The sequence below is a fragment of the Chaetodon auriga genome, chromosome 2 (genome assembly GCF_051107435.1).
Source record: "Chaetodon auriga isolate fChaAug3 chromosome 2, fChaAug3.hap1, whole genome shotgun sequence".
In the NCBI taxonomy this organism is placed as follows: Eukaryota; Metazoa; Chordata; class Actinopteri; order Chaetodontiformes; family Chaetodontidae; genus Chaetodon; species Chaetodon auriga.
In genome coordinates, this window is record NC_135075.1 from 28,219,877 (window position 1) to 28,235,368 (window position 15,492).

At 40.8% G+C, this 15,492-nt stretch overlaps 1 protein-coding gene across 1 annotated transcript; it reads right to left on the minus strand.

The window, feature by feature from the left end:
* On the minus strand, positions 1-15,276 carry LOC143331653 (protein-glutamine gamma-glutamyltransferase 5-like). Its single transcript, XM_076748750.1, has 15 exons — positions 15,193-15,276; positions 13,006-13,176; positions 12,290-12,544; positions 11,964-12,082; positions 10,879-11,007; positions 10,162-10,339; positions 9,119-9,254; positions 6,258-6,367; positions 5,420-5,535; positions 5,153-5,279; positions 4,763-5,058; positions 3,697-3,871; positions 3,375-3,538; positions 1,856-1,989; positions 1-1,468 (listed from the first exon to the last, which is right to left on the minus strand). The coding sequence occupies exons 1-15, from the start codon at positions 15,215-15,217 to the stop codon at positions 1,300-1,302; spliced, it is 2,304 nt and encodes a 767-aa protein (XP_076604865.1). The 5' UTR covers positions 15,218-15,276; the 3' UTR covers positions 1-1,299.
* Positions 15,277-15,492: the final 216 nt, after the last annotated feature.

A 15,492-nucleotide genomic window follows, 5' to 3' on the forward strand; every position in this document is an offset into this window, starting at 1 on the left:
TGATACAGTCCAGCTAACACAGTATTTGGTCTCTTATTTTGTTTAGCCACAAGGGGACACCTTCCACCAGCTCGCTCAGCTCCAAAGACTGCATTTATGTCACAGCAGGAAATTCTACTTCTGTCACTGCAAGCTGAACATATTAATGCATAAAAGATTTATTCTGTTTTTTTAGAAAGACTTACACTTTAGACATGTGACTCTGAGGGCAGGAGCTCTAAAGGACACATACTTAGATGCTTATTCTTCCCAGGAACAGGAATAGCATGTATAGAGAATTAATGGATTGATTTCGTCAATGCCGTTAATGCTAAGAGTTTAAAAGACTTCAGGTTTAACCGGACCCCGAGCGTCCCTCGTGATTGAGAAAAGAGTCGTGTGTGTGTGTGTGTGCATCAGGTTTAGCTGCATTCTTCTGTTATGTAAACATATAAGAGTTTGAACCTGAAATGTCACCGCCAGTCTTAATGCACTACTTATAATACAGCTTTATGACAGATTCTTTTATTAAAGTACATGGAGCCAAAAAAGTGCATATAAAACTTGAACAGACGTCGTCAGATCTACGCTTCTACAGTCACCTGGAAATCACTGCAGCGGACGAGCGTACAGTTGAGTCTTTGTCATCCCAGTGTCTCAAAAATGTCTCCCCATAAACAGCCACAGATGTTAACCGCCTCAATAAGATTCAATGTCAAAATGTTAAAAAATGAATCGTACCTATTTAAGTAAATACCATCAACTTATACTGTTATACTGTGGTAAGTGACCAATGTATGAGGGCTAAACTAACATTTCAGGATTTGAAAGATAATTCTGGTGCAGCTTTCTCAGCTTTGGGCAACATGTCTGCTGGTTATGGCGACGCTGTGCTTAGCTGGGAACAAATACGCACATACGTTTTGTCACCTCTTTCTCATCAGCTTTTCATTCAGAATGATCTTCTGCTAGTCCTGCTACCAGGCTATCTTTACTCAATCTGCACCCAGATTTGATTGATAATAACATGTTTAAGCTCTTTCTTATGAAAACAACTAAATGAAGTCAAAATAAAAAGAAGCTTTCAACCAGTAAGTAAGAAAACCACACCTGCAGATGCAGACATAATAACAGAAAGTAAATAGTTCCTTGAATGTAGCACCAAAGACTGTATCTTAGATCCTGTAAAGGGCACCTCACGCATGCTGACCCACCCTAGCAAAGATGTCTTCATACATAAAAAGCTGTAAAAATTCAGAAATGTATGCGTCATAAAGAGTTCTAACTCTGACACTTTGTTTCTGAGTAAATATGTGACTCTTACGAAGCGACACTGAAGACTGATGGCTTGACACAGACAGTGTGGCTTCTTTTGATGTCTCTGAAGGCGGAGCAGTCGAAGTCGATCATTAGAGTCTTCTGTCCCTCCTTGTAGGGAAAAAAGCTGAATTTGACACGTGTTCGGTTCTTGGCCTTTATGTCTGGAATCCTGTGGGTAACACAAAGAGCAGTAAGAAAATCAGCTGTCCGGAGTTTGGATTTGCAACTCCACCTTTAAAACCCACAAAACCCATTTGGTGTCATCTAGAATGCGTCCGTAGCACCAAGTATGAAAAACTGTCAAATCTGAAATGCTGGCGTCAAATGCTGCCTCAGATTCATGACTGTTGCTAATTAAGGTCAACTCATAATCACTACTTGACTAACCCTAAACAGCCCTCAGCATAACCCAAGATTTCACGATTCTGTTACAGAGACTTGTATTTTGTCCCTACAAAGTTGACGGACCCGGTACCATGAGTGGGCCTCCAGTGCTGGGACCCCATAAATACAGACAAACAAGCATAAACACACACACACACACACACACACTCACTGGAATTCCACGTCGTCCTTAAACAGACCACTTCCTGAGAAAGTGATGGAGCAGTTCGTCAGCGTCTCGTTGACCGGGTTCACGAAAACCACTTCCCCATTTGACTTACAGTTCAGTTTGACCGTACCGAACACCTGCAACACACACACATTTCTGTTGACCTGCTGAAACAACATTACCCATCATGCATCAAGAGAGAAAAACAGACAGCAATACTAGAAATATACTGCCTGAAGCTCTAACCGCACAACACAAAAAAAAAGGGCTGATAATCCAAAAGCGCATGAAATGTTTGCCCCAGTTTAAGTTTGTGGAGCTTCAGGAGCTAAAGAGCAGGAATTTCTGGTTTCAGGTTTGTGAGTGTGAGCTGACCCTGCAGCAGCTCTCAGATCCAGCTCTCACAGGAGTGAACACATTGCTCTTGCATAATAATCCCACAGTGGAGAAAAAAAATCATGGATGATTACAGCCTGCAGCTTGCAGGCGAAAACCCACAGACATAAACAAAGCAAGCGAAAAACAACTTCAAGAACATTTTAATGAAATACAAGATTCTGCAAGCAGTGGTGGAAGATGGTGGATGAACTGTAGACTTTTCTCAAACATGGCTGATCTATTTCAGCCAACTTTATGTTAATTCCAACTTTGTCTGCCAAAGTAGATCTCAGGGGTTCGACCATTTAATTAACACGAGAACCAAAGAAAACCTCTTATTTAGATCTACTGTTAAAGATTACTTGCGTGTTGATGGATGAGGAGCAATAAAACCATGTGACTGATTGTGAAGCTAATCCTATTTTCAGATCGCGGCTCCACAGATGACAACATCCACCACTTACATAAGACTGAAATACCTCAACCTTTCAGTGGATTGTCATGTAAGTTTACACAGACATTCATGTTATAAAGAGGATGAAGCCTCTTAGCAGGTTGACATTTGTGGATTGCCATGAAACTTCGTACAAATATCTGCAGTTTCAATACTTTTGGCGATCCCTAATCTTTATTCCAGCAGCACAAGTAGGTCAAAGTTCTCATCGTTTGAAATATCTCAATTTTGTATAGACATTGATGGTTTCCAGAGGATGAATCCTAATAAATTTTACAGATCTTATGACTTTTCCTCTTGTGCCACCACAAGTGTAACATTTATGATCATAAGCAAAATATCTCAACATCTATGGGATGAGCTGAAATGAAATCTCCTCAGGGTGAACTGCAATAACTTTAAAACTTTTTATCAACTGGTGTGCTTTGTGTTTAGGGCCAATAGTGGCTCAGATTTGTTCGCATGCTAACACTACACTAAGATGGTATCAGCATGTTAACATTGCCAATAAGCATTAAGTTAGCATTTAGCGTGACTGGCTGCAAACTCTCAGTGTTGTCTTATGTATTATTATTATTTTGAGATTGAGTTTTTTCTTCTTAAAGCAGCTTTTTGTCAGCTAATGTGACAGACAGCTGGACAGATGACAGACAGACAAACAGACAGACAGACAGGTTTTTTTTTACTGACGGTGATGGAGATGGAAGGGTCTTTCAGGACAATGTCATCCTCAGCCAGGTATATGTTGTCTGGCTTCTGTTTGTCCGTGATTATGGCTGACACCTTCATGATGTCACGGTCCACCATGTGTTTATGGTAGACCAAGTATGGGACCAGGATTGGGATGGACAGATCTGCAAGAGGCAGTGGAAGAAAGGGGAGATTTTATTTGATCATCTAACCCTCGTGGTGCCCACACATGCAGACAGCTTCAGTTTTATTTGTCCACCCTCTGATATAAATTCAACAGCAACATATCTGTCCAGAGAATTATCCACAGAAGAGGAGTCACCTTTCCCAGGCTGCAGTGTCTCCTCCTTCACATTAGACTGGATGTTTGCAGCTGATACGCCGTTGTAGTTCATGGCTTGGACGCTGATGTTGACGGACAGCGGCCTGGCAACGCTGCTCTTGCTGTGCAGCACCAGCTTCAGGCTCACATCCTTGCCGTTCACCGGTTCGGTTACCTGTGGCATCAAACAATGAGAAATCCTGTGAAATTCAGTACTATAAACAATATTTACTTGCTTAAGAACATCTGAACAATGGACTTTGTAATCTTCTTAACCTTAAGATGCTTTTGGGAAATGGAGCCTGTTTCTTTTTCATAATGCAGAGCAAAGAGCAACTTGTGGGAACAAACTCGAGCCTGTTCTGCGCCGTGAGATAACAGAATTGTTTATGCCTCCAGCCACTGCACCACAAACATCAATGCCAATATCCTACATTAAGGTCCAGAAACGCATTCCTTATTCGGGCGTGCTTTATATCCACAAACAAGCACAACCGCTAACATAATTGTAGGTCAGATTGTTCTAGCTGTTAGAAATGTGTTAACGTAGGTTGAACCGACATGTATACAGCTAATATATGCTTTCACTCAAAACTAAATGTGGGACACTGTTTCTGTGCATGCACTGTAATTTTTACTGTCTTATTCTATTCTATCTTCTGTTTCGCCTTTATGTAAAGCACTTTTAACAGCCTTGTTGTTCAAAGGCAGAGTTCTAAAAAAAAGCAATCCAATATATCAGTTTTATGGAGTTTTTTCTTCCATGATCTTTTTGGTTGTTCTTACGACTTTCTTCTGTCTCTTTTTGATAGAACAAATTTGATATTTTCAAAGGTTAAATTTGCGCTTTTACAAGAAAATTGACAATAAAGAAGTGGCTCTAAATATAGTAGATATGGCAAGAAAGGTTCCCGGCGGGACTCGAACCGGAGACGGCGCGATTCGTGCTCATCACGTTAAACCCTCAGACGAACCGAGTCTTATTTCAAAACGACTTTTATAAAAGACAAAAATCCTGTTCAGTAACTCTACAGGGAACTTTGGAAGTGTAGTTTCTGTGCTGTACCTCTTCAAATCGTATGGACACTTCAGGCAGTGGAGGGATGTTTTCTGGGGTTACTTCATCTGTACTCTCTGTGGTCTCATGGACTCCCTCGTTGGTCTCTCCAGACTCCACCGTCTCCTCCATCTCTTCATTCTCCTCCACCTCTTCATTCTCGACCATCACCTCCGTCTCTCCATTCTCCACCATCTCCTCCATCTCTTCCTCGTCGACGTTATCTTCACCCTCTTCTTCCTCGTCATCTGTGCAGTAGTCTCTGGTGCAGGCGTATTTGAAGACTGACCTCTCCTTTTCTGATCCTGTAAAGGGTCATGATTCAGTCAGTTTCCAGAGCCACTGCTGTAGAGTGTGAACAGCTGAAGTCTGTGTGACCTGTTCCTCAGCTGGACTCACCTTCTTTGTGTTTGTAGCTGTCGGTGATGTCCAACCTCCTTGTGGAGCCGATGGACTTGGTGGAGATATTCTGACCGACTTTTTTAGTGTCAGACCAGATTTTCACCATTGAGCCGTCAGCTTTGACCTGACAGAAGAGAAGCAACAACAAAAAGAAACATTTTACTAAATAAAATCAGGAATAAACCCTTTGTTGAAGCTCAGACTTGCTTCGTCTTTCACTGGATGTTATGTAGATGAGGTTAGGCTGGAGCTCTGCTCACTGACCAGCCAGTCAATGCAGTCGGCGTTGACCTCAGCGAAGACAAATGGGATGTCATATTTGAGGTCTGTTTGTCCATCCAGGATGGCTTTGACCGGGGCCGGACCACAGCAGTAAACCCCTGCAGGAGGAGAGACCATCATAACCATGAGCTGGAGTGGGAAACCTCCACAGACTAGTTTTCATCATGATTTATTACGAAATGTGACTTAAAGCCACATCATGTCAATACATGACATACAATTTTAAAGAAACATTCAAAAATCTGGTGTAATTCGGCGGCTGCGTTCAGAATGATGATGAAAGGAACGACTAACCGGGTATACAAGTGATTTGTTGGGTGTATTCATGAGAGGACTCGTGCCCTCAGAGGATTAAACCCTATGTTTTTAATGATTCCTGGTCTTGTTGCATCATCAGGTCAAGGTAGGCTAACGGTGACTGGAGAGGCCAAAAAGGACAAGAGTCGCATTTCAGCAGTCCTTTCTCACATTTCCTATACCAAACAATGATGGCATTATAATATCCATTATATATTACGTAAGTATTCATAGTTATTGTTTATTCTATTTGTTATTATTATTATTATTATTGTTATTGTTATTGTTATTATTATAAGACATAATTTGCTTTTCAGTTGAGTTATATCTAAATGTCAAGGAAATCTATAGTCAAAGTATTGTTTTTTTTAAAAAGTTCAATGAGAATTCTTGCACGACACTCTCAATAAAATCTGAGTAGAAAGAGGTCGGCATGTACAATTAGGACAAGCAACAAGGCCATCAGAGCAGGGAGGAACATGCGTCCCAGTTAAAGTTTATGGAGATAAACAAGAGTCTGTACCTTCACTCTTCTCCTGTGGTGTTGGATCCAGAACTTGCCAGCCATCATACTTGCCATCTTTCGTCAGGTCTGGCCGCCTCATCCAGCACTCCACCCAGACGTGGAAGTTCCTGAAACACAACACGACGTTCAGACTCTGCGACAGCACAGTGACACACAGAACTGATCTATTTCTGTATCACCTCCAAACGACTCAACACACCGTCCGTCACTTCTTCTGGCTCTGGTATATTTTTTGGTTGAAAACAACATACACACGACAACACCTCAAGAATATTCTTTAAAGAGCTGTAAGACATATAAAATGATTTCCATACTGGTCCATGATTGGCTTTCGATTTGTGCTCGTACATGCACATGTTAAACTCAGATTTAAGGTGAGCACAGAATCAGCAGATGAATATGAAACCAGGCTCCTGGTGTCAAACTCTGCACATGCATCATTGGGCACAGTGAAGGTCAAACTTGTTTCTGTTAGAGAAATTCTTATACTTTATGTCCAGTTTGTGTGATCACCTCGTAGTGACCTTGTGTGAGCGTTTTTGCTATCTCATGAAGACAGAGGCTGCGTCCAGGGAGTGAAGACCAGAGAGGAACAGAGCATTTCTGCTCCTCTCCTCAAGGCCATTTCACCTGTTTGCTCCTGTGTGACAAACAACCAATTGTCTTCACCATGAAAGTGGCGAGAATGCAAGCCTCTGCCCATTTGGCATTATAAAAGTTTCATGTGAACTCTGTATTATTGAACATTTACCTTGCAGGCTCTCTGTGGTAACTCGTTCCCGGTGTCATTTGTGTAATTGATGGGACAGTTATGTTTATGGTGTTGTGTCAGTTCAAGCAACTACTGCTTAAGGCCAACAAATCAGAGAAACTGACGAAAGCTGAGCCATTGTAAAAGGCCTATCGAACAAAAATTGCGGTCAAAGTAAACCAATACGATGAAGATGCAGACCTGACAGCCAAACAATGAACTAAACTCACTATAGGGTCCCACAAAGCTGAGTGAAGCTGCGGATTCAGGTGTCTGCAGGTGTCAGGTGTCGGTCTGTTGGTTCATTATAAAAACATTGAATATGGCCACTTCGAAACTGCATTTACACAATTCACATTCTAGAGGAAGTAGAGGCAGAACAAGCTGGAGTCATTTTTCAAACTCCAATGTACTGAACACTTTGAAATATCACTCAGCATTGTGAAAATTTGAAAGTCTGGAACAATCTTTTACAAACGTTGTCTTCTGGTAACAGAGTATTATATGTGTATTGTGACATGTTATAGTACCAGAAATAGTATTTAAAGCAACATGGAAAATTAAATCCTTCCCCACAATGGACAGTAATAACTTTCATTGTTGGCAGATCAAGAGCTCTTGGGTGTAATGACTTAAAGAGAATCACCGCACCCAAATAATATTAATGAGCACACTAAGTACTGTGGAAAACCACAGTCGATAATGTGTTTTCAAACCTTTTATGTAGTTGCAACAAGTACTGACATGTTGGCTTGATTTTTGGCTTGTGTGTCACGGCGCCGGTGCCTCTTCACTCTAGTGACACATTTCCTGCAGGGACACTGGCACACTGATCTGGTTTGTTCAGTTTTTTTTTTTTTTTTTTTTTTCCATCAGATAGCGGTTATTTGGTTAACTCTGATGCACGGCATTCATCTGGATTTACCGCACTGAGGAATTATAGTGTGAGCGAGTTCTAACCTTGGCACCATTTGTTGGCAAAGTAAGTTCAAAAGATCTATTTGCTGAATCTTTGCATGACTTGAAGCAGCTCTTATTTTTATTTTTATGGATCACATGACTGCTTTCATGTGAAAAGGTCATTTGCAAAAATGAACAGAATTATCACCAGAGCTTTGTGGAGTGTTTCAGTGCCTTTCAGCTCATTCTTTCTTCACTCTCACGGCTCATCATGCCCATCATGGCTTCACTTTTGTGTAACTATCTAATACAACATTTCCCCCTCAAAAGTATGAATTTCATATTCATTCACTTATGCTTATCCATCATTTTAAGTCAGAACGTTAACAGTCTTTAACATCAAACTTGAACAAACTCAGAACTTTGTGATCTGATATGAAAAAATAAAAATAAACCGGAGCACTACGCCAGTGTCCCTGAGGCAAACGGGTAGTCAGGTTTTATAAGGTCGTCAGGTTTTATAAGGTCAGATCAGAATAAAGCAGTATGAGCAGTTGAGAGACACATTCTCAAGCAAAAAACAAGCAATTAATTACAACAAGTAATTACTGCAATTACATAATAGGCTTGAAAGCGCATTTTCCATTGTTGCTTTGCAATTTACTTAATACATATTAATGTTATTTTTTGGGTGCGGTGATTCTCTTTAAGGTCATCACACCCAAGAAAGTTATCACCCTAAAGTGTGCAGCACACAAGAACGTAAGAGTCTGATATCAGAAAATAATATTTAATACACACTCTGCTGCCTTCAGCATCACTCTGCTCAGATAATTGACTGGTAACAGCAGTAAAGCTAATTCGACAGCAACGCGGCCCACAGAGCCACCGACCCACGGTTTCCAGTCTGACTCTGCCCCTGATGTTCGTTTGTTCAATGCTCCCTTTGTGTACCCGCCACTGTGGCTGGATTGATCAAATTCACCCATGTTTGGCTGGTGCATCCATTATGATAATGTAATGTAAAGGTGAAGGGTGACTGTGCTGTTTAGTAGATACGGAATCATGGTGATACATCGGTCACTTTGAGCATAAGAAAACCGGAAACATTCTGTGAAGGCACATTAGCTGAAACCTGCCTTGAAGCTCACGCTGTCTGAGCCTCCCCATCTGTGCATTGACAAAATAAGAAATTGTAGCCTCTCACCAAATACTGTCATGGGATTCTCTCTCTCTGACGCCGTAGTCAGCGTGGTACACATCAATGATCAGATTCCTGTTGTTGTCGTGGGCTGACACGAAGTTGGTGACCACGCGGCAGGGGACGCCCAGCAGGCGCATCACTGGAACCAAGAAAGACTAGAGTCAGTCGCAGAATTTTAGATCAGTGTGTTGGTTTCTCACCATTCTGCAGCTCCAACGGGCAGCAATTAACACTGAGCAGCTACTCAAATGAACTTTTAATACATATGCATATATACTGCTCAGTAGTGTGCTTTACTCAAAGAAAATAAGGTCATGGAGTGCATAAACTGAAGCTGGCAGGTTCAGTGGCATTCCTGGCTGAAGGACAGGAGACACTTTGTTTCAGTTCTAACATGTCCTGTGAGGGAAAACACAGTGTTGGCAGAGACACAAGGGAGGTGGCTGTCATTAACAGACTGAAGCTTCTCCAAAGCTCCTCCAAGAGTCATGTGATCAATGTCAACATGAGGTCTTGTAATAAGATGTGACAAATATGTTTCAGTGTTGTAGTGCTCTATTCTTAGTCATAGCACAACATATAACAAGGGACTGTACATGAGCATTAGCATTAACGTTAGCATTAGCATTCTTACTTACTCAATTTAGTTGTATAGACAGTATTTATTTTCAGCCAATCAAATTAAAGTTGAGAAGCAACATATTTTTTGTTGGGGCGGCTGCTATAAATAATTATTATGTTAAATAGTTTTTTTATTCATTGATAATTGTTTAGTTTATAAAATGTTAGCAAGAGAAATAGAGAAAACTGTCCATTACAAACCCAAATACATTCAGTTTACAATCATACAAAACTGAGAAAAGTGGCAAATCTTCATATCTGAGAAGCTGGCAACAACCGATGTTTGGTTGTTTCCTGAATGAATTGCTTAATTAAACAATTACTCGAGTATCAAAAATGTTGCCAGTTAAGTTTGTGAAAAGTGACAAATAGAATATTTGAGTAATTATTTCAGAATTAATATTTATCTTTCCAGACGTTGTTACCTGAGCACATCACAGCAGCGAACACCCAGCACTGGCCATACTTGACTGGGTGGCAGTCTCTTCTGTACCACTGTTTAAGGATTTCATGACTGCCAGTCCAGTGAGAGGGTGCCTTCCCGCCACTGTATGGACTTTCCCAGCGTCCCTCCAACACACCGTGGTCATCTGCACTGTTGATCTGGAGGGAAACAGACAAACAAGGAAATCCTCATTCCCATCATTTTTTTTCTCAAAATTACAACTTTATTGTGTCAGATTTTACCTCCAAAGAATGGCCCCCAGACTCTGTCACGTCAGAAACATTTGCCAAGTCTTTTTAGATCTACATCGTCTACATCAGCTCTTGTCTTCACGTCACGTTTATTGGCACATTGCAAACATTAACAAAACAATTCTACGATTAACTATCAATATCAAAAGAAGAGCTAAACACTCATGTCAGCATGCTAACATGCTTACAATGACAATGCTAACATTCTAAATGTAAAATAGGTATAATGTTCCACGCCTACCATATATATTGTGTTAGCATGCTGACATTTTCAGATTAGCACTGAACATCCAAGTGGTGTGCAGCTCAAAAATGCTATCACGTGGCATCACATCATTGCTGGATTTGGGCCAAAATGTCATCCCATTAATGTCTGTGCAACACAGCATTGTTGCTCTAAAAGTTTAATGGATGTATCTTTGAAAACCACACAGAACACGTCCTACCATGGCGCTGATCACACGGCTCACGTAGATGGGGTTACAGCGAGCAGAAACATCATCAGCTGGGTCGTCCATGTGTTTGTGGTTGAGATCCAACATCTTCATACAAATGTCCACCATGTTGTACTCAAACTGGAAATGGGAAAAGTTGAAAATAAATTAAGTTTTATTCACAGCAACACAGTAGCATTTATCTGCAGATGGGAATAGTATTTAAGCTTTCAAAGAGACATCATCTGCTATTGACAGTACATTACAGTAGTTGTATTCATAGTTGGCAAGGAATGGTAAAATGTCAAATGTATTTAAATTCAAAGTGACAAAATTTGTATCCCCTATCTGTACTACAAGCATGAGGTAATAGTGTATTTTCTCAAATGAAAAGCAGTAGTCAAATGAAAGGCAGGTCTGAAATAATGGCCGGGGCATGGCTGACACAAACAAATAAAAGCCAGCACTCTAATAGAGACTGGGGGAAAAAACAAGGGTAGATAAACTGTTATGTTATGTGCATGCCAACTAAGCATAATGTATATTTCCGTCACTTTAAATTAATACATTCAACAGTACGATCATGCTATTTTCAGCTGCTTGTTGTTATTGAAAAGTGTCTGGTTTTAGTCCCTGCAGGTGTGTGTTTTAATGTCTTTGCCAAACTGTATTTTGTAGTAATGGACAAGCACCACGTAATGACAGTAGCTACATTTGAGGGGCCACATGGGAAGGTTGCACGTCAACTGGTTTTTTCCACACTACATTTCTGCACAATAAAAGCCTTGGACCAGATCAAAATGACCAGAAATAAAGACCTGTCTGTAATACAAGCCTGCTTCAGATAAAGGCCTGTTACCTTCTGCAGCTGAGGCAGATAAACTGCCCGACCACAATTTGAAGAAATATGGAAATAACTGTTCCTTTTATCATGCAAGTGTGACATGAGCCTCCGGCCAAGAAATTATCAAGACAGTGCCAACTGTGCATCACACTGAAGTATGTAAGTAAGTGTGCATGTGCATGTGTGTGTGTGTGTGTGTGTGTGTGTGTGTGTGTGAGAGAGAGAGAGAGAGAGAGAGAGAGAGAGACCGCACCTGTCCAAAGTCCCAGCTCAAAGAGGAGATATAGTTTCCACTTCCTCTGAAGATTTTTCCCTGTTCATTCATCACATACTCCTGTTTTTCCTCCTCATCAGCCAGATACACCCAGTCACCTACAGAGACAATGAATCGATGCAGACAACAGACAGATGGACAGACGGATGATAGGAAGATTGATTAGATTGTGAAGATGTACAGCCACTTAAGTAAAAGTTCTATATTCAAAACAAAAGTAGAAAAAAAGTACAAAAGTAAAAGTACATAGCAATAGATAGATAGATAGATAGATAGATAGACCAACCACAGACAGACAGACCTACCGGGACACCAGGGGTTGAAGAGCACCGCCAGGGCTGCCACAGTCACTTCCTCATCCCTGTGTTTGGCACGCAGGATGTAATGCCCCACGGGGGCATCAGCCGGTGGGGTAAAGATCAGGTTCAAGATGCCCAATTGCAGGGAGGAGCTACTTTGAAGCTCCAGCTTCCACACCGCCTTTGCTGTTGGTGACCGCTTAACACCATCAGGGACACTGATACGTGACAGCGTGCCCAGGTCTTCAGATGGGTGGTTTCCTGTGGAGAAGAGTCGTTACTCTGAATCAGGGGGGCTGATAGTAGTTACTGCTACTCTGCTAAGTTAAGCTAACGTTAGCTGCCTTTAGCTACACTAATAATGTAACGTAAGGATAACAAACTCAATGAGCAAGACATCACTTCATCAAAAAGGATATTTTTCAAAAACACATTACAGCTAGGAAAAAACACAGAAGTATTTTTTAAATTAGCTTTAGGCTAATGCTAGATGTGGCTCCCTCCAAGCTAACTCATGTTAGCTAGTAGTAGCTAGCAAGGTTAGCTAGTCATCTATCATTGACAACTTTACTTGATGTTTTCACAGAAAGTATATATTTGTAAGATTTAAATGATAAAATAGATTCTAAATGTCACTTTTCTGTCATAACTCAATGCTGACTAAATAATTAGTTTGCCTTGTAAAAACTATTCAAAACAAATCATTTTTATGAAAGATCAACCTGTCTCTGCAACAATGTGGAGCGGGTGTTGTTGAGGGTTGAACGGTTTGGTCAGTTTAAGGGTCAGGTTGAAGGGTTGGCCTCGTCTCACAATCAGCTCATCCACTGAGATTTCACTGGTGCGGTGCTCAGTGTTGTTGATCTTACAGTGAAGGTCCACTTCCCCATAGACTGAAAGACATTACAAACATACAAACATGAACAAGTTAATAGAATCCCCAAACAGAATATCTGTATGTCAGGTAGCGAAGGAGTTTTCTACAAAACAATTTGATGGCAGTAAAATTAAACTTTATTTCTATTCACTTTTTGTACAGTGCTAATCTCAACGAAGGAAAAGCTCTTGTTCATCTGTGAAAATAAGAAAGGTGGTGACCATCATTTAATTTTGGTTTTTGCATCAACCAAATATAATTTTTAGAGCTACAAAGATTGATCCACTAGACATCAACTCCTGAATTAGCAATTTTGATACTCGATTAATTGGTTTGAGTAATTTTTTAAAAAGAAAAAAACATCTGATTCCAGCTTAAATGTGAATATGTTCTGGCTTCTATGATGGTAAACTGAATATCTTTGGGTTGTGGACAAAACAAGACATTTAAGGATGTCATCTTGGGCTTTGGGAAACACGGATTGACATTTTTCACCATTTTCCGACATTTTATAGACCAAACCACTCATTGATTAATCAAGAAAATAATCAACAGATTAATGGCCAATGAAAATAATTGTAATTGTTAATGTTTACATGACCATCTCTTTCATGTCCATAACTTCTGTATGACTGAAATGCATCAAAAATGATTAGTGCAATTTATGTGGTTGCCACAGTGGTCACGAGGAACTGTGAAAAAATCATTGCGTACATTATGCATTACGTCAGCACATAATTAGTTTCTAAGTCACAGATCACTTAATGCCCCTTTGAATGTAAAATAGAAAAACAACCAGCTGTGTGGATTAAAGTCTGTCTCAGACAGACAGACACTGAGATTCGGTGTTCCTGGTGCTGAGCCAGGTGTGGGAATTTACTCAGCTCACCTGAAGGTGTGGAGATACCTCAATTAATCTCATTTTAAAAGTTATGGTACATTAGTGGCAGAAACTAGGGCAGGGCAGGGAGCAGGCAGTTCAAATATGTAAACAGACTCAGCAGACTGTAAATGCCAGTGGTGAGTTCGAATATGTTGTGAAGAAATGTGTGTGTGTAAATTGGGCAAGACCCAACAGGACGGGATGAGACCTGAAGAAAATCCTCATTTCCACATGAAGCTCTCTGGGCGGCAGACTGACATGTGCCAAGATTTGTGACCAAATGGAGCGTTTACGTCTAAGTTGGCTTTTCATCATTCCTTTGTAACCACTTTAAACATTAAAGCTGCAACTCATTAACATTCTACACTAACAATGCATCGTGAAAGATTTTTTGGGATGAACCCAAAGAGCATCATCGCTTGACTTTTCAGCTTTTTAGCCTTTGTCTGCTCACTGTTTTGGTCTTGCAGTCTGCAAATTTCCTGTTTTCTTTCAGTTGCATCACTGTCATCAGCCTTGTTGTAGCAGCAGCAGCAGCAGCAGCAGCAGCAGCAGCAGCAAGAAGCTGTTTTTAGTGAACAAGCTTTGATGAACAACCAACTGCTAACTTTTTGCTCAGCATCAAATGACAAAGTTAGCAACTAGTTCACCCTCAGCTCTCACAGTGTTGTTTTTGGCAGCCGCTTCCAAAATGCCCTAAAAACCCACTGTACACTTCCTGCTCAGCGCCAAACAGCAGAGACACACAGTTAGACAGGTGACAGGTGATCAGAGGGGAGCATTAAGCAACAAAAGGCCAGATATCTCCCTCCAGCAGTGGCGGATCTGTCAAAACAGCTGTCTAAAAAACTGGAAAGGTGACAGGAACCATGTGACATAACAGCATTCTTCAAAATGTTTTAATTCACTGTTTTAAGTCCTCATTGAATTGAATGTGTCATCCCCTAAAATTGCTAGTATGCAATGCTGGTGTATGCCAGTATTAAAACATGTGCAACCAAGCATCATATACATTTCATTCACTCACATACGTACAGTGCATGCAAGCAGCTTTGGGCGTCTCACTGGATGCAGAGACCCACACAGGACAAGACACCATGACAGAGGTATTCAAACAGAGTCTTTGATTAAAATCACTGGTGTACTTACTCGATTTTTTACTCTCCTCTGTCATCTTTCCAGAACTTTCTTTCTCACAATGGGAGATGTAAGGGCAGCAGAATGCACACTGGCAGGAGGTCAACACTCAGACTGAGACTGAGACTCAATGTTTGGTCTTAAAATATCTGTTAAGCCCAACCCCGCCTCGAATGCAAATGCATCACCTCGTGTGACCTCTGTTTAACTATTCCCTGGGAGTTTAAGTGCACTCAGGCCACGAGACTGAAGATTATACAGCAATTATTTATGACAGATGTATAAGAGTATCACCCAGTATTATGATTGCAT

Excerpts from the sequence above, each read along its gene's own strand:
- LOC143331653 (XM_076748750.1), bottom strand. The coding sequence starts at position 15,217 with ATGACAGAGGAGAGTAAAAAATCGA. Across the intron at positions 13,177-15,192 it reads AGAGGAGAGTAAAAAATCGA|TCTATGGGGAAGTGGACCTT; the intron begins GTAAGTACACCA and ends AATGTCTTTCAG. Across the intron at positions 10,340-10,878 it reads GCCGTGTGATCAGCGCCATG|ATCAACAGTGCAGATGACCA; the intron begins GTAGGACGTGTT and ends GTTTCCCTCCAG.